General features: G+C 46.6%; 2 protein-coding genes and 1 non-coding gene across 3 annotated transcripts in view; all 3 read right to left on the bottom strand.

The window, feature by feature from the left end:
* Positions 1 to 18,999, bottom strand: part of LOC126557104 (V-type proton ATPase 116 kDa subunit a 1-like) — a 263,661-nt gene that overhangs the window by 65,612 nt on the left and 179,050 nt on the right. The window lies entirely within an intron of this gene.
* LOC126559615 (protein unc-80 homolog) lies at positions 495 to 17,259 on the bottom strand. Its single transcript, XM_050215784.1, has 34 exons — positions 17,087 to 17,259; positions 16,020 to 16,046; positions 14,305 to 14,325; positions 14,071 to 14,216; positions 13,851 to 14,004; positions 13,578 to 13,788; positions 13,137 to 13,501; positions 12,878 to 13,068; positions 12,418 to 12,817; positions 12,239 to 12,351; positions 11,863 to 11,880; positions 11,432 to 11,582; positions 11,263 to 11,359; positions 10,872 to 11,153; positions 10,606 to 10,803; positions 9,389 to 9,734; positions 9,222 to 9,318; positions 8,709 to 9,153; positions 8,428 to 8,618; positions 8,138 to 8,350; positions 7,920 to 8,064; positions 7,677 to 7,842; positions 7,407 to 7,600; positions 7,190 to 7,333; positions 7,002 to 7,122; positions 6,730 to 6,925; positions 6,116 to 6,285; positions 5,485 to 6,052; positions 4,637 to 5,363; positions 3,489 to 4,573; positions 3,259 to 3,407; positions 1,881 to 3,198; positions 1,650 to 1,818; positions 495 to 1,575 (listed from the first exon to the last, which is right to left on the bottom strand). Exons 1-34 carry the CDS (start codon positions 17,228 to 17,230, stop codon positions 497 to 499), a joined length of 10,041 nt encoding a protein of 3,346 aa, XP_050071741.1. The 5' UTR covers positions 17,231 to 17,259; the 3' UTR covers positions 495 to 496.
* Trnat-cgu (transfer RNA threonine (anticodon CGU)) lies at positions 6,371 to 6,442 on the bottom strand. The gene has a single exon. It is a non-coding gene; the product is annotated as a tRNA-Thr (tRNA).

The raw sequence follows: 18,999 nt of genomic DNA, 5'->3' as shown, positions 1-18,999 counted from the left end.
CAACAACTTACACACACATACACGCTAAATTCACACACTATGCAGGTGTATATTGGTTTTTTAATAAACAATGTTGCGCCCAAATGGCAATTCGACTCAATCTCACTGCTATCAGACTACAAACGTTAACATGAATCTTCACAGACCTGCCTCTACTCTATGGACGTGTACTTACTGTCTAGGTGTGGTTTTCGTTCCTTTTGTTTGTTTGTTTGTTAGTACACCGCTTGGCAATGTACCGTTTGGAACAAACAAAACGATCGCGCACGCGTGTGGCGATTAACTGTAAGTGCATTTAAAAAGTTATTCGTTTCACTATGTTAACACGTGTTCATATCAATCATTAGTACAATCTCCCTTTCTGAAAGTTCTCGGGGAAGTCCAGAGCAGCCTTTAAAATTCGCAGTCACCTTTTTAGTGTCGCAAAGAGCTCCCAGAATTTAAAAAGCGAGAAACATCTAGATTGTTTTTGGGGTTGGGCTTTGTCGCGCGCATTTTAAATCAGTGTGTCTTCGTCCTGCGTTTCGAACAGCATCAGCAGCGAATGCTGAGACGATGAACGTCCACCCATCGCATTCCCCGATAGGGAACCGTCCGGCGAGAGCAGCCCCGTCTGCAAACTATAATTATCCCGATATCCGGACGTTGAAGATGTTTGCGAAACCGAATCCCAGCTAAGATCGCCGAGCGTGGCAATGGTTCGATTTAGGGGTGCTTCCACGTACGGTGGTTCATTCACGATCGGTGCCATTACCGGTGGTCCTCCTGGGCCGGGCATAACCGATCCGACTATACCTGCTGCTGATGGCGGTACATTTCCAACCGTAGCGGGATTTACCGATGGTCCAACAACCATCGCCATACCGGTTCCACCGGCAACGGTCGGTATGTAGCTCGTTTCGTTAAAATTGTTCGACCGCATACCACGTCGATTGCGGAACGTTTTGCGACTCTGGGCACGCGATCGTTGGAGCCGATGTTTGTTGTGATTCTCGCCGGAACTATCGTCCGCTAGGCTGTCGGGTGAGAGTGGAGTTGTTGACGTTTCGCCGGATGAAGTTTTAAACTCAACGGACGATACGAACCGCAAACGGGGTGGTTGTGTCTTCACACCGGATGCCTGCAGTGATACGGAGTGGGAAAGATGTGGGATGCTTCCACCGATACCGGCCACTTCCGCTCGACCGATCGGGGTAGCTTGAAGGTCTACCGAGCCTGCCTCGGCTAGTGTGCATGAGGTAAGCGTCAGATCGGCACTCTGCGAGTCAGCTATCAGACCAGCGTCACGGTTGTTGGTCGTTGTAGTCGTAGAGCTCGACAAGGACTCCCCCTTGGGCGCTTGGAGCGTTTGTTGGGAGAGGGTATCGCTGGAGGTACAGATACCGGTGCCACTGCGAGCATCTGCCTGCTGTTGCTGTTGTTGTTGTAGCGAACCGGGAAAGCCACCGGGTGGCTGGACACCGGTCAGCATCGATATAAGCGATGGACGCTGCTGATGCCGCACGGGCTGTTGTTCCGGAGCAGGTGGCATATTGGGGATATCTCGCTTTGAAGTTTCCGTAGACATGTCACGATCTGTAAGGACGTCAAAAGAAACGCAGAGATACATTAGAAAGAGTTCAAAATCGTTACGGGGTGTGCTCTGCTACCATATCGTCTTGTTTCCAGCTCTTCTCTTAGCTCACGCAATTCGCGGGACAGTTCCAATAAAATGGCACCGCGAGACTTCGTTCCACCGGTCGGCTGAGTGCCTCGCATTCGTTCACGTATTAAAAACTGCATATGCCGCTCGTGATCTCCAATCGGTGGTTGTGAGATCTACAAGCAAACAATAATATCAAGAATCAAGCGACTATTAAGTCCTCCAAATCTTCCCTTACCTTATGCATGATGAACGGCATCAGAACAATGTACAGCGGGGTCCGCTGCGTAACCACAAATTCCAAAAAACTCCACAATTCCGGCGCGGCCTCATTGCGGCGGCCCAAATCACGCATTACCCGTGCAATCCGAGGCCATTCGTTCGATAACCGAGTTTCGAAACAAATGCACAACACGCGCAGTGCCAAAAAGGTGGCCTGATACAGTGAGCTAGAAATTTTCGACGGTCTTTTCGCATCCCTACTCCCGGTGAACGTTAGCGATCCTGCCCGTAAATCCGCTCCGGTACGATTCGTCTGCATGCCCATCTGTGTCGTACGTCCAGCAACTGGACTCATTGCGTTCAGCACAGCCGTCACCAGGAACGAAATGTCCGACTGCTTAAGCTCACCGACATCGAAAATACCACGTCCGCTACAAACCTTCAGACACAGTGGCATTAGCAGATGCATCAGAAAACTTTCCGCCTTTTCCTGTGAGGGGAAATCCGTACTACCCCCACAGATTTGCTCCAATCCGTGCGAGATGGAATCGATCGGGCTGACCACCTGCAATGCTACCAACCGTACCACATTCGAGCAGAAGAATGCCGGTGGGCTTTTCGACATCAGCGCAGCACCAGCACCGGATACACCTTCCGGGAAGTTGCCCGGTTCGTTTACGATCAAATTCTGAACGTTCGTTAGAAGTGCCTTCATTTCTCGCCAATGCAGTATGTGTGGATAGCGAATGATGGCTTCGGATACTCCCTTCAATAGGCCGGCTGCCGCTTCCCAGTTGGTGTTACGACGTACGGAAGATTTTTTCGATATCTTCAGAAACACTTTGTCCAGTCGGCGCAAAATCGTAACCAGAGTTGGCTTCATGCCATGATCGTCGGCCCACTCGGCACGCGGGAAGATGCACTGCATGTAACGCTGCAATCCACGACAAGCCATCGATTCTCGATCGTACGGTGAGACTTTGAGCAGCGAGTGAGCTATTTCGGCCAACCGTACGTGACACTTTACGTCCAGCAGTTCCATCGGTTTGGGTTCGCCCTGCTTGCGGGCTAGCTCGGCGAGTCGCGTTGAGGCTTGTATGATGAACTCACCCACCACCGATAGGAGCACATCGCGCGGTCGCCGATATTCGCGTATCGTTTCCGAATCATCGACCGATTCGTTCAACATCTTGGAACGTCCAATATCGCTGACGTACTTTGCGTGGGATTCGTCATCGTAGTCGAGCCCGGGCGAGCATGGTGGACCACGGGAACAGTTACGCTGACTTGAGCCCTTGTGTTCGGGACTGTTCCGGAAGGGACCATTGTAGCTCCTAAAGATCAGAAGAAGCTTAGTATTTTCGTTGACAAGTGCCGCATTTTTAAGTACTCACTTCGACAAACCTTCGCAATTGTGCACCATAGTGCGAATTGTCACGGCTAGCTGCAGTATAATGTCCCGCTCGCATTTCCCTTCCAGTGGAATGTAAGACGAGGATTGAATTTGCTGCATGTAGCACGGTAAAATGGCTTCCAAAATGATCTTCGAAAATGGATGGAAAGGTCTCAATTATTCACTATCCCTCTCTTCCAACAAATCCACCATTTTCCACCAACTACTTACCAACATCTGATACCCGCGTGTACTTTCAGCAGAATACGACACTACCATCACACAAAGCGTAATGCAATCCAACACCGTCACCATCTCGTCCTCATCGTGGTAGCAAAAATCGATCGCCTTCAGTGGTTTTGGTTCTTTAACCAGCTCGGCTATATTGAGCGGATCGGGCGATGGTGTTTCCAGGCTGAGCAGCAGATTGAACAAGCAGCTCGACTGAACTTTGTGTGCCTCGCCGTACGTTCCATTCTCATCCGTATCGAGAATCGCCGACACGGAACCAAACATCTGCAGTATGAAAGGCTTCCGGTTGAGTAGGTAAAACTGCTTCACGGCATACTCGATCGTGGTGGTGACGAGTTTGTTCGTCTGGTGCAGCGAGTACACCTGCAGCATGGCCGGCATGATCATGAAGTAACCGTTGGTGGAGAAAATGTTCTTGAAGTTGGACGCCGCGTTAATGAAGGTGGCCGTAACGTATCGCATAATACACGAATCTTCTGAGTGTAGTAAGGCGGCCCCCGATAGCACGTTCAGGAAGAGTTGTATGTCGGCCGAATAGGCAAAGTTACCGGCCATCGCTTCGAACATACGCGCGATCAGTCGTACCCACATGAACTTGTGCAGTACATCCAGTCCGAGCAGTTCCTTGCCGAGCTCACCGCCCTGATGCAAATCTAGATCGGCTTCCAGTGCTTTCCGTGGGAAGGATGGTAACTTCATAAGCTCTTCATGGAGGAATACTACGCGTTGTACGACCATATCAACGTTCTTGAGGATAGCCCAGGTTAGATGGACTTTCCCGATTTCGACAAACTTTTTGCACAATTCCTGGCGCTGTAGAGCGTTGAAGGATTCTTCGGGTTTCATTTCTACCAGCCGGAGTTGGGGATATTGGGAGCGTTTGAAGAAGTACAGATCACGCACGTACCAGTTGGGGTTCAGAATTTGATGACTCTTGTAGTCGACGAGCACGTGCTGTGCGTGCTTCTTTTCGTCGATGCCGAAAAAATCCAATGATTCACTGAGCAGCTGCGAGAACTGTGTGTCCTCTTGTACCGGGAACTGGGACGGTATGCCACCTTCATCTGTTGAAAACCGGGAAGCGAAATATCATATCAAGCGGTTCGGTTGGAAATTCTCATTCTTACCTTCTGGACCGTGCACGATGATCTTCTTCGCCGACGGTACATTAGCCGTTAGTAGGATCGATGCATCACACTGCTCTTTGCGCAGGATTTGTTTCAAATCTTTAAACATAATTCCGTGCACACTGTGCACTACCATCCACAGGACCGATAGGGCGGACCCTACCAGCTGCTGGCTACACTCGTGTGTCGATCGTACGTAAAACATCACGTACCCAATGATGTAGTTGTACAGTGCGAATGCTGCCTGCTGGGGCAACCTCGGCACAAAGCGGATCAAGTGTCGCAACAGCTTAAACATCTGATCCTGATGATCTCGCGTTAAGCGTTCGAGCACGTAACGCAAAAATAGGGCAGAATCTTCAACGAGACAGATCCAGATAACCTGATATGCCACCTCGTACACGGCACATCCGTCCGAATTGACGGCTGCATCATCCAAACATGCCACGATTTGCATTACGGACGAGCACAAACAGGAAGGAAACAGCGAATGGGCCGCATGCATATGAATGGCCGATCTCGTACCGTCCTCTTCTTCCTCCACGTGATCTTCCGCCGGTCCATGATCGAGACCGGGTTCGTGTGCTGCCTGTTGCGTGATCGGAATCGTAGTGATGAGGAAACTCTGACGCTCCGAACGCTGTTTGTCTTCCTGCTGCAGCATCGCATGACGGATTGCTTCCGTTTGCTGCTTCTTGCGCGTTTTCGTAGCCGTTACCAAGGAACGCTGAAAGAACGAATGGATTGAAGGTGCATGTAAAAATCCTCCGAAAGATTATTCCTCATTCTACCAGACATTTGTGAAGTTGAAAGGTTAATTCATCTCCCACCCCTATTCGTCAACTTACATGTCGCTCCTGGTTCAATGTGACTTCCATGTCTTTGTTTTGCTGACGCGGCATCCAGGGTGGATCCACCACCGGCAGGCTTTCGATACCGATCTTAGGTGAGGGAAGTGTAAATTCTATGCCGGGCGGAGGTACCTTGAACGAGAGATGGGCACCCTCCTCCATGCGTGGCCACACCTGGAAGCGATTCTTCCACAGCACCTGGTAGCGTAGAATCGCTTGGATGCGAGTGTTCGGGCATTTGTTCTTCAGCGAACGCTGCATAATGTCCGTCGCGGTGTTTGGTGCCTTCACCGAGGCCAGTATGAAGAGGGCTGCCGAAGCGGCCGATACTTCCTGGTCGGTTTCTAGCAGCAGTTCCCATGCGATCGGTATGACCTCAACGAATTGTTCCTCCGTTAGGACGGCCGCACCCTTGACGAGTGACGCTATGGGAGCGTGAAACACGTCACGTACTTGATTTTTGATGTACTTCAACACCGGTGGATCCTCCGGCTGGTGTTTCGGTTCGTGTATGAACGTTGAGTATTGGGAGGTGTTTGGTTCGGATTCATCTTGTAGCAAAATCCTGATGGTATGTGGAAGTAATTGAGAAAGTAGTTTGTGATGTTAAAGAAGAGAAGTAACTTACCGATCACGTTTTGTGACGCTGTCCTTGCGCTTGGAAGGCGAGGTTTGAGATGAGCTTTGGTCCGACACCTTGCGACCTTGCTTGGACCGATCGCGACGCGTAGTTCCCTTGGCAGACTCGTTTGGCTGAGCGTAGGTGACCGGAGTAACACCAAACTCATCGCCATAAACCTGTAAATAGTTGGGTAAAATAAAGAAGAATAAAAAAATATAAGTACGCGTCAACATCAATGAAACAAAAAGGTTTTTTGACATCTGCCTCCTGTGAGGATTGAACTCACGACCGCTGGTTTACGAGACCAGCGCTCTACCACTGAGCTAAAGAGGCTTGATGACAACTGAGCACTCATATCTATATATAAACACAGCAACCTGAGCGCATGCGTATTCACACCCTAAGCGATTGCTTGTAATTTGTTCGCTTCCCCTTCGTGTTTGCTTACAGCGGTTGCCGTACCAGTGTAAACACTTTGCAGTAGGGGGAACCAATCTAACCCAAATGTGCCTCAGACAATCACGGTGGTAATATGATATGCGGCATTTGTTTCCAATTTTGCAAAATAAAATAAGTTATAAAAAAATATGTTTCAAGGATAAAATAAACAAATATATTACCTTTCGAACAGCACGTATCAGCTTGGTAGCGGCACGCATATGCCGCCGGTAGCAGTAAGGGTGACAAAAGTTCTGATGATCGCAATAGTAGTTGAACGAGCCAAGAAAGTTGGATACCGATTTGAGCCACGGTAGGTTCTTTGTTGTTTCATCCGAATCGTTCGAATCGCACGGTGATTCTGGTGGTTGATCATCACTATTTCGGAGGACACAGTTACACCTTTTACTCAGTATGTATTCAAAGGTATAACGTTGAGAAAATTTGGACCTACCTTAAGATGCCGGGAGACTCTTCTCCACCACTGATTTGTCCTGGTTCGGAGTTATCGCTTCTATCGGATAGCGAGGATACCTTGCGTTTGGATTGAATGGAATCGGTACGCCTTACTGGATCTAGAAAAGAAACGAAAGACTTTATACTTCAACGCAAAAACCAGCCAACTCCCCCAGGATGATTTACATTCATTTTCCACCTCCTTCAAATCTTTGGCACCGCGTCGAAGTTTCAACGAGCGTCGCTTGAACGAACCACCGGCTGGAGTAGCGGACGTGCCACGGCGCAACAGAAAATTTCTCGATGTAGCCAACGTACGCTTCTGACCTTCTGTTAAAAAAATACATTCAAACATCATTAAAACGGTCCCGGGTGTGGGCTGTAGCAAAGCCCAAATACGTACGCTGCACATTTTCCTCGCCCTGGATGGTTAGTGTGGTGTTGCTGCTGTTTTCCGATTCGTTGTCCGGTTCCTGCAGTACGAACGAAATTTTCCGTTCCGTCTGTCCGGCGATGGATTGCAGACTCTGGGCAGACGTTTGCGAATGACCACCCATAGAGCTGAGCGCCATCGACCAACGACGATTAGTTTCACCTCTGCAAGCAAGCGACATGAATATGTTAGAGATAAAAACACATCACGCTCACCAGTGGCCGTTGAGTCACAGCTTACCGGCAAACTTTATCCCAAGGAGTGTGCTTCTCCTTGGTAGACAGTCGCGATGCCTTCGGTAGCGTTTGATACGTTTCCCTTAGGAAAGCAGTGATCTCGAGTAAAAGCACACACGCGATCAGTTTCAACGCCGGTGGACAGTCGTTGCCATGTGGATTGACACTTGCTAAAGAGATAAAAGTAGACGCAAGATGAGAGATTTGAGGATCCCACCAACCCCTATGGGCCACCATATGTACACACTTTCATCAAGGAAATCTTCCTCCTCGTCCTGTTGCAGTAACTGTTTCTGTTTCTCTGGATCGGATAAACTGGCAGCCAACTGTTCCGAGGTTAGTTTATCGTTGTTGATCATCTCGTTCAACCGAGCGCCCAGTGCTTCCCCCCACTACAATAGAAGATGTTATCATTTAAAATTGTGCAGTTTGATAACTTCAACAAAAATAGAACATCCAACACACCTGGTGAAACATTTTACCGGCCGCTCGTTGAAGAACGTGAGCACGTCGCGTACCGGCAGCCATAGCCGTTCTGGTACCCATTGCCGGTCCCGATGGTCTAAACACCGGTAGATTTTGTTTCATCCACGATGGCCACTGTCCGCGATTGCACAGATGGACAAAGTGGGCACACTCGATCAAGAATGCGGCTCGGGCAACAATCGGTGCTTGCGGCTATTGTCGAGAAAGCAAATGGAGCGTTAGATTTTGAACGGTCCACTTGAATGATCGGTTGCATGAAAGTTGCATACCAGATCGAGCAGTGCTGTGATCAGTGCAGGATCAGGAACCGAACCAGGTGCGCACACTTCCAGCAGTAGAGCGAATCGAGCCATTCCTTCCCGTACCGGCGATATTGGGATAAGGCGCCGTTCCTTCAGTACTACCACTTCCGACTCACGTGGCCCATCGCTGACATCAAGCGAACTTCTTCTGCTGAAATCTGTGGTATGAGCCAACAAATAATATTGATGAGATTTCTCGTTTGTGATTAGAAATTGAGGGTTTGAGAGGCCCCCCCCCCCATACTTACAACTTCCCCCCACGTCTTCGGTACCACCCGTCTTCTTCTTGCCCTTGCCAAGCCCCAATCGATTTAACCGTCGTTTCGCCTTCTGAATCGACCGCCCGATACCCTCCGTCGCACGGTTGCGCGTCTGAAAGTTGAGTGACCCCTTGCGCATAAAGTTCGCCATCGATTCGGACCCGCTTGCCGCCAGTATGCCCGACTCGAGGTCCACCGATTCGCGGTCCTTCGAACGCCGGAACCATCGCACGATACCCGTCAACCGGCCGACCGAGTTGCGCTCCGAGCTGGAAGTAGAATCAGACAGTAAAGCCCGCTCGCTGTGGCGAGGGGTAAGGGTGGGCCGCACTTGCGGCCCCTTACGGCGCAGATTGCTTAACGGGCTCTGGCTGGCCCGGCTCGGCTCCTCGAAACCTTCCGTCTCTAACAGCTGCAACAGGAAAGGAACGATCTACGTGTTTAAGCATTTAACTTATTGAGAGTCACGTACACCGAGAGGACATTTATAGCATTACTTACGACGCACGTCGAGGAGGTGCTCTTCTTCTTGAACAGCAGCTTGCGCTGTGCCTTCTCATCCTGCTGCAGCAGCTGGATGTCGTTCGTTGGCAGGTGGCTGTCAGGGAAGCGAGAGATTTTGCATCGTTTGAAATCGGCTTGAGTGGGGACGTTTTCAATGGTCTTACCGTATAACGCGCGTAGTCTGCATGTTTGGTGCCTGCTTGTGAGGGCGTGGCGTAACGGCCAGAATGCCACTCAACGCCACCACACGGAACGGACCACCGTGGGCACCCTTGACGTACGTGATGAGCTGCCGGATGTCACAGTAGAGCGCCAGGTTGTCCTGAGATTTAAGCTCCTTAAGTGATTGTACCAGCCGGGTAGCGAGCGTCTTGAAGATGGCCCCGATCAGTTGACTCTCCGTGCCGCCTGTTAATCCACTGCCAAAGTTGGTCGCGTACCCGCCCTGGCCGCCTGATATACCGCCAAAGTCAGCGTTCAACGATTTTATGCCAGATGATCTCTTATGGTCTGAATCAGGTGAAGATGAAACACATATACGTGCAAGCTTTCTACTTCGGACAAGCAACAGGAAACTGTGTGTTTAACATATATGTATAGTGAAGGTTACGTGTCGTGTGTGTTGTGTGTTTAGTTTAGCAACAAATGTCTCTATAGCCCAGGAACAGCCAAATGAAACGGAAACGAAACGAATTATGTTAAGTTGACGAAAACAATTTGGCGAACTGTTACTCTTATCTATTTACAGCATCATTTTTGATTCGCTGCAACTACATGAAGCACCCAAAAACGAAAACGACAGAACATGTGGGTATGTTGTTCAGGAAACGGAAACAAAAAAGATGGCGGCAGAAGGGTCTATGGATTAGATAATTTCTAACACGCGATAGTTTTGGGCTGGAAGAAAACGATACCCGGGTGTGACGCAAATGATGATGGATGATGGTTCCCAATTTATCGACAGCCGATCAAACGCGCTCGTTACCGTTCCAAATGCAACCGTCGGGATGCATTGTATACTGGCAGGAGAATTCATTCGATAATTTTGAGGTGCAGATTTTGAACGATAGTAGATGAACGCTTGCTAAACGTGGAACAGAAACGGTGGTAAGTTTGCACGCAAAGTTAAAAAAAAAACGAAAGTAGAGAGAGACAGCGCATGAAACAGTTTACACATGATGCTTGAGTGATGTATAGATAATTAAACGATAACAAACGGGTAACATGGGTAAGCTCTGTAAATAATCCCCTTAACATAAAGTGTGTGTACACAACACCGAGCAGGAAAGTAGAAGCAATTGATTGAGAAGAGACAGCAAGGTGTATATAACCTGCGCACGTGTGAATATTGGACAGGGTAGCTGGTTGCTACTTTACTTACTCAACGGTGACAGTAGCGAGCTCGGATCCACACAGAAGCCCAGATACGCGTGAAAGAAGTCGGTAATTTCGTGCAATGGCGATTCCTTGATGAATGCGCGCAAGTTTGCCTTGAGGATTTTCCCATTCTGACGCAACAGCCGTGAAAGGATGGAGTTGCAGGTGGTACGTAACACTTCGGCCGGTGGGCCACGGTTTGCTGGAAAATGCAAGGGATCCGTTGTGGTTGATTTGATTGAGAAGTTAGATTTCTCCATTATAACACACCATCATTACATCCATGTGGACAGCCGAGATGCATAAAGGCTCGTTTAACGATACCGATCGCAAGCGAATGTGCATGGTCACCAAGCTTCAGTACGCCTAGATCAAGCAGGATTTCGCAGATGTTAAGACCAGCTTCAAGGACGCGAAGTGTGCAAACGCTGGAATCACGCTTGAATACACAATGTACTGCAAGCAGCACGACCTCGTAATCGATCGTACCCTCCTTGGTGATGTAGAAGCAGGATCCAGGTGCTTCCGTTTCATCCGAAACGCACGTGTACCCTGGTGGTAAAGAGAGAGTATAGGATTTTTAAGTACTCCTAGGGGCTGCCCTAAAATAAGGCAACAGCTGCTCCGTCTTCACACGACAGGACCGGGGCTCAAATCTTACCAATGTGAGAATCCGTATGTGATCGCAACATCTGCGATTTGAACATTCCCGTACTGCCACCGGCACTCAGCGCATCCAGTTGCGAATCGATGGAACCCTGCAATCGGAATGAAGTCAATTGGATGGAGATTATTATGCTTGCCATCCTGCTAAGGTGCACTCGACCTACCTGTCTTTTCATATAATCAGGCGACGGTGTTGGCGTATGCTCTGTAACGGTGATGATCGGATACTTGGGCGTTGTGCTCGATTGTCTCGATTGTATATTCGACTGTACGTTACGTATAACCTTCGGTGGTGGTTCAATGTTTCGATGGAATCTAAGAGGAGTTGTGTTGAACAGGGAATCGCATATTAATTAGCATTTCACGCCACAACCTAAACCATCGTTACGAGCAACGGATGCGGGAGAGTTAACTACAATAAGTAACACACATTAATAAAACTCTAAAGAATTTGGTAAACACTTAACGGTAAGAAAAGAATTTTGAACAAACTAAAGGAACGAACTTCTTGCAAGATGAAGGTGCACCAATAATTCAGGATCGTACAGGCGGAGTGTGTTTATGGGGTGTCACTTTCGAATGTAAAGAAACTTACCCGCCATCAATGAGACAGCTGGTATTGTTTTACAGATGTGTTAAACGAATAGGATACGACAGTTGGAGTAAAGTAGAGATAGAAAATGGCTTTTATATGTTTCAATCTTACTACTAGATACTAGACGATCATATGAAGAAGCGTATGATGATGGCAAACACAGAGCGAGAATTACGATAGAGAGGAAATAGCCGGACTAGGCAGTCACGTAAATGTGATATTACTTCACAGTTAATTGCACAATAAATAGCAAAAAGAGACTACGAAATATCTTTCTGTCAGTAGTTAAGCAGCGAGTCGCTTCAAGCCCCAGACGGCTCAAATGATTCATGCCGATGAACGTGAACTGATCAATGCCAGCGTATCCGATACGTACCTTAAGCTGGGCATACTTTTGCCTTTGACAAGATTCGTTGATGGTGCACGCGATATCATTGACGCCGAGCGGGAAAGTTGCCGTTCGCCAGTGTCCAAGCTACGATGACAATCCTGTGGAAGAGCAATATTTGAAGCTTCCAGTATGCCCACCGGCGCTCATTACACAATGCTGCTTACCATCTGCTGCAGTCGCTTCCCGTTCGTGTTCGCATCGAGTCCGATCTTTTCCAACCCACGGTCCGATTTGGACAGGATGCGTGTTTCGATCAGTGTCCGCAGGTCGGCCATCTTAACGCGACGCTTCTTCTCGCTACCCTTCCGCTCGCTCAGCGGTCCAAGCGACGACTCGTCGGAAGGAAGCTTCGACACGTAGTACGGTGCATCTGCTAGCAGGGCAGTTATTGGTGGATCCGGTATCTCTATGTAGTCTTTGTTGGCTGAGCCGATGCTGGGACTGTCCCGGCTACTGCTCGGACCTTGGTAGAGGGAAATCTCGATCTGCGGTATGGGTAGCGAGTTCGAACGTCGTCTCGGGTGGGATGGAAGGGCTGACGTTTCTTCGCTGATGTCACGCAATCTGATGAAAGACAGACAGGTTACAGTCGGTCTGCCGCTAGGCCGAGTAGAAAATACTAACCGATTGTAGAGATAATGTAGGCTCCAGTAGACACCTTCCTCTTGCCAATGCGAAATGAACAAGCAGCGCAGTACGGCTACATCCAGAAAGGTGGCAGCTATAACATCACACTTGTGACCTTGCGACATCTTTGGATCGGTATCGAAGGATTCACGCTCCGTGGAGGAACTTGTCTTCGGCTTTGAATCCTTCTACAAATGGAAAAGAAATGAATGATTTGAAGTGGTTCAACCTTCGAAAATCCACTCCCCAAACATACACTATAAGTATCAATCCTATCAAAGTCGAAGCTTGTAGCTTCACCGCGATGGTCCGATTGGTGCAGCGGATGTGGTCTCGATCCAACAGCACTACTGGTCGGTGTTTGATGTGACGGTGGTTTATTAAACTTTGCTCCATGATGTAGCAAACTCGCGTCAGCCGTATAGTACGATGGATCCGGTACGCCACCATCCATCGGAAGTCGAAAGATAACGACACGTTCCTCCTCCACGCTGGACGCCTCTTCCGGGATGGTTTCGGGAAAGACGGAATCTTTCGGCGACGATACGAACGACAGCTCGTCATCGTGCTTAATGTTGCCAGAGTAGATGCTCGGTGGCGATTCAATGTTTTCCATTTTCTCTGCAAACAAGCATTGAACAAACAATGTTATGTTAACTTTTCGCCGTTTAAAGATCTGCTCGCAGTCGTGTCTTACTGGGTGAGAACACCTCCGGCGATGGTGTGGTGCTAACCGAGCTCAGTAGATTCCGTGCCTTCGGTTTGACCGGTGCCGTAAAGCAGGGTGCATTCGGTGCCCGATACTCCCACATACCCTGCCACATCTTGAGCCCATTTTCGAGCCGAAAGTTTTGAAAGTCGGACTCCTTCAGCATGTGGGCGATGGGTGCGAACAGAAACACGAACAGCTGGAATAGGATGGAACCATTAGATCATTAAGGTCAGATCCGAGCAGATCGAGTGCACGCACCGATATCGTTGGTATCGAAAAGAGGTAATTGTTCGCAGTATTTTCCTTGTCGGTTTCGGCATCCGCACACTCTTCCGCCGCAAACAGCAGTATCCAGTGAAGGGTGTAGAGTATTTTCGTTTCGGCCGAACCGAGCGCCTGTAGATCTTTTACGCTGCAAAGAGACCGAATTGTGTGTGAGATGATTGCTTGAAACGGAACGGATAAAATCAATGGTTACCGATTGTGCATCAGGGCTCCGGCACAGTGTATCACGTGCGGTAAGGCAGCCTGAACAATGCGCCATCTTGGGATCGATTCTAGTGCGGAGGTTAGTGAGGGTGAGAGTCCGAACTGAATGTTCTGCACAAGCACTTTCTCGAAGGACTGCAAATGCAACAGGGAGAAGGATAAATAATAGTTTGAATTTGCTTGCAAAATTTCTCCAGCCCCTTCAGCCGGAATAACGGTTTACCTTGCATGCTTCCTTCAGCTCCTGTGGATGAAAGTTTGAATTAGTAACGATGGCTTTGAACCCGATGGCTGTTGGTGTACTTGTAATGTATTCAATTGACTAATTATTTTACCATAGTGCTACGCTCACAAACCTTAAACAGTAATACACACAAACATTCATGCGTTGTTGTAGGAGTATGTCATTTTACGAAAGAGTACAATTAAAAGCTACTGATTAACATCATGATTAAAGCTTACTTATTTAAATTACTATTCAATATATATTCAATATTCAATCGCTCACAAAAGTTTAATGCAAAGCAGCAGTTCGATTATTATGTTTAGATGATTACATACATTTAAGCGTTTTGGTAACGCACGGTAACATTATTTGCGCCTCAATGTACGCAATCCGCTTGACAAAGTATGTCGATTATCCCTATTCCAGGCAACAGGCTACTCGGATGAACAAACCAATTTTGATTGAACGTTTTGGACATGACATGGTGACAGATTCGACAGAACCTCCCCTAGAATAATTTATGTGCATAAATCCTAGACAACAAGTAGAATTTAGAAAATAAAGAAAATCAAGCATTTTAAGTTGCAGTACCGATCATCCAAACCTCAAACAAAGCTTTCTATGAATATTTTTCAAGGTCCTTCTCGAGTCTTTGATTTTTTTTACGATGCCCATTTTTTAAGGATGCGGACTAACCGTATAGCCAGAAACTTAGGAAGATCCTATAACTTTATAAGTAATACAATTTCAATGCAATGTTGTAATTAAGTTTGAGTTACTATTTTCTTAGTAGAATTGTAAACCACAAGCCTTAGGGCATTTTTTACAAATTTATCGATAAGAAAAAAAGCTTAAATGTGTGTTAGATTGAATAAAAACCGTTGCGAAAGAGCCGTCAACATTTTTTTTCGTACATTTTAATCGTGTTTAGAGTGTTTCATTCACTCACTTTTCTTATTTTTGTGGAAAATATAATTAAAAAAATGTAGGTGTAGGAGTGGAATGAAAAGGAGAAGTTTTTTATAATTGATTATGAAGGTCCAGTGCCGAATTAAGATAACTGTCATCAGAATATTGCGTCGAGATTAATCCACTGATCAAACAGTTGTAGAACTCCGAAGTTGCTGGCTACCTGAGTAGCCCAGTTGCCTGGCTTATGAAATTTTTCTGGTTGTCCGCGATAGGGTTTCAATTTTTACAGCGGCTGCAATAATTGTTATATTTAAAAAGCACTCATAGTAAATGTGATGATGTTTGTTGTAATAATGAATGACACTAGTAGAAAGCGTGTACAAGATAGGATGATAAGATTGAAAAACTAATGGACAATCGAATTAATGTAGGAACAAAAAAAAAGCTATAACTGTTACTACTACTGTGCTGTCCTAAACAATCCTATCTAATTATACTAATGTGACGAGTGTGATCAGCTAGCTAAGATACAGGGTTTACAAAGCAACGCTTTAGCAAATCTACTCATCGATGGAGCAATGCACAACGAGACACAAACGGACAGATTTTGCTATTTAAAAGCCTTGTGTGGCGATCGAAATAAAAAATAAAACTCTACGGGAGTTTTGCTAAAAAGTGGTACCCAACCAGCAACGGCACTAATTCACTAATTCGACAAGCTAGTATTACGAAACGAAAAAATAAAAGATATAAAACATGAGCTTTTGCAAACGTATCACATGTCAGTTATTTACACTTACATGGTGTCCGGGTGCGTGTTGACAGAACTATCGTACACAAAATTTTGTATTGCATCGTTCGAATTTTGAGTATTTTCGAGGGGAGAGGGCGTTAAGTTTGTTTTTTTGGTTTTGTTTTGTTTTTTTGGATCACATAATGATGATGATGATGATCGTGTGAAGGGCGTAAGATCAAATCCGGATGTTTTCGAGACATAAATTTGTTTTGTATGATTTTTTTTATATTTTGATTCAGGTTGTGTGTGTGTGTGTGTGAGTGTTGTTTTCGTTTGCGAAACGCAGTTGATTTTTGGCACACATGATGACACAATAGCATGACACACACACACACAGAGAGAAAAAGAAAAAGAGAAGAGAGAGAGAGAGAAAAAGAGAGAAGAGATTGTTTTTGGGGCGGAAAATGAGAAAAAAAGAAGAAGAAAAAGCAATAAAACCAACATCAATTCACACGGCTAGTATATGTTCAGGTTTATGTGGCGTAGTGGTAGTAGTAGTATGTAATGTTTCTGAAACGCTTTAACTTTTGTATAATGTTATTTGCAATCTTTTCTTTTCCATATTCTTCCCCTCCCAACATTATGTACACCGATTGTCACACTAATTAACAGACACACACACACACACACACACATGGGACATTATAAGAGCTTGCGAACGAGTGTTCTCGTATCACAGCAACGAAACATAAGCAAATTGACACGGAAACAGAAAAAACGGTATTTCTTAAAATGGATTCTTTCTTTAAAGCACAGTTGAAAGGTGTGTTTTGTGTTGTATAAAAGTATTAACACCTAGGTGTGTCGGCTACGGGGCTTTTTCCCGTCCACTGAACAAGCGTAATGTAAAGTTGGTTTTGTTGTTTGCCACATGGAATAGCTGTACAGCTTCGCATGATTATTTACATTTTACAGTTTTTTTTTTTGGGGAAGATCCAATGATTAGGATGATTATTGCACATTTGAAACAGTTGAAAACAATGTTTAATTTTCAGATTGATGGACGAAGGAATCACTGTTTGCGAATGTTTGATAGACGAATATTGTTCGGTAATGGTTGCGCTTACGTACCATGCAGCTAGCTTCGTGTAGTTTGCCCAGCTTCGGCCGGATGAAGGGAGCTATCTGTTGCCACAGGAACGTCTGCACCGGTACCGGGACGCCCAGATCCTGGAGGCCCTCGTCGATGGGATTGGTGGACGAAGCGTTCGCCATGGTGGTGATAGTCGACAGGGTGACGATGAGTCCTGTGTTTAATGGGAGATTGTAGGTTTTAGGGGAAAGCTGTGCATTGAGTTGATTGTACATTGGTATAAATTGTAGACGAATCCACCACTGACCAAAGTTTTACTCTAGAAATGTCAAGAGCTGCTGAACCAATACGAATTTCCTGGGGAAGTTGGGAAGTGTCAAACTAGCTGTCAGAATCGTTCGAAACACACCGAGCTCTGATGGCAAAGAAAGGAACGGACATGACTCTCCAGTTCATAGACTTTGCAGATCACATTGGACATCATTGGACCCGATTGTAAGCCGAACCCGGCAGGACTCAATGCTGAAGTTAATGCGACCAAGACAAAGGGAGCTCTGTCCGTAAGAGAGCTCGACTCGGATGCAGAGTATCAATTAATGGCGACAATCTTGAGCGGATAGAGGAGTTCTGCTACCTTGATACGATCGTAACTACGAGCAACAACGTAAACAACGAAGTCCGAGGGCACATTGCTAAGGGAAAACGTGCCTAAATCGTATCTTCTACGGGCTCCACAAACGCCTAAGATCCTGAAGACCCTAGCCACACATAAATACACGTTGTATTGCATAATGAAAGGTCCGGTGTTCCTCTATAGGTATGAGTACTCGACTAGTCAAGGGGAGCTCTTATGTCTCACCAGGAAGGTACTCGTCAGCGAACAAGTTTGGGAGGGGACACGAAGAGGCGATCTCGTTGGTTAGATCAAATGGAATCGAACCTGTCAGATAACGGAAGCTGCCGTAGATGGAGGATTGCAACACTGACCAGACCAAGAAAAATAAGGCCTCATTATAATGCTTTCATAATAAGGCCTTATGATAATGGGCGGTCCGATAGTAAGACGATCACACCGTCCCCGGTTTTCACACGAAAGGACAGAGGACTATTATGTGGTTAACAACAAGTCTAGTAAGCCATTCGATGGCCGGCATGAATTATCGTAGGTCATTAAGCCAAGAAGAAGACAAAGAAAAGGATAAGGGTTTCAATCCTTACATTCTTTCCGATTTTTATATTCACAATTTATATTATTTCCAAGTTGTAAAAGAAACGTGCAGTACAAAAATCACTATCAAAATCATTGCTCATCAATACTATATAATTGAGTTATCCTGGCTGTATATTAATCAGGTTCGGTTGGTAACAACACCCCACAGCACAAACGAACTCCCAGTTGATACCGATCGTAGTAGAACAACAAAATTAATTTATCCTCAATCACGAAGCCACCGTAATTGCATTTGGTCAGGCCAACTACCGTTGCCAACTTTCAGCATGGCACATGGCACAAGAGTGTGCAGAAAGCCGTACGCCACCCTAGTACACATTCATCAAGTAGTTGAAATGTCCAGACACTCTCGCTCGTTGGCATTGCTGTGCTGTGCATGCCTCGGTCCCTTTAGTTCCTCATTGAACCTGTTGAGTTTCCGCTTCGTACCGAGCATGATGCTTTTACAAACAAACTCGCCCCGTAGCGAGAGGCGAGAGAAGACGAAAAATTTGGCACCCGATACGTGTGCAGTCCGTCCGTGTGTGTGTGTGGGTTTTTTCCTTTTTATTAGCAAATTGTCACACCAACCAGCCCCACAGCAACAGATGATGATGAGCCGCCGATTTTATGCGGCCGTATTGATGCGAAACGGGGTTTGGGCGGGTAATGAATGTCCGTACTTGCTTGCGAACGGGATAATCTGATTCGATTTTCATCGATTATGCCTGTGTTTATGTT

The sequence above is a fragment of the Anopheles maculipalpis genome, chromosome 2RL (genome assembly GCF_943734695.1).
Source record: "Anopheles maculipalpis chromosome 2RL, idAnoMacuDA_375_x, whole genome shotgun sequence".
Taxonomy (NCBI): Eukaryota; Metazoa; Arthropoda; class Insecta; order Diptera; family Culicidae; genus Anopheles; species Anopheles maculipalpis.
The sequence above is the reverse complement of the archived record's forward strand: the minus strand, read 5'-3'. Positions and strand labels throughout refer to the sequence as shown.

Coding starts and splice junctions, on each gene's coding strand:
- LOC126559615 (XM_050215784.1), bottom strand. CDS start 17,230: ATGGCGAACGCTTCGTCCACCAATCCCATCGACGAGGGCCTCCAGGAT. Junction 11,360..11,431: donor CTGATTATATGAAAAGACAG/GTAGGTCGAGTG, acceptor TTCCGATTGCAG/GGTTCCATCGATTCGCAACT. Junction 5,364..5,484: donor CATTGAACCAGGAGCGACAT/GTAAGTTGACGA, acceptor TCGTTCTTTCAG/CGTTCCTTGGTAACGGCTAC.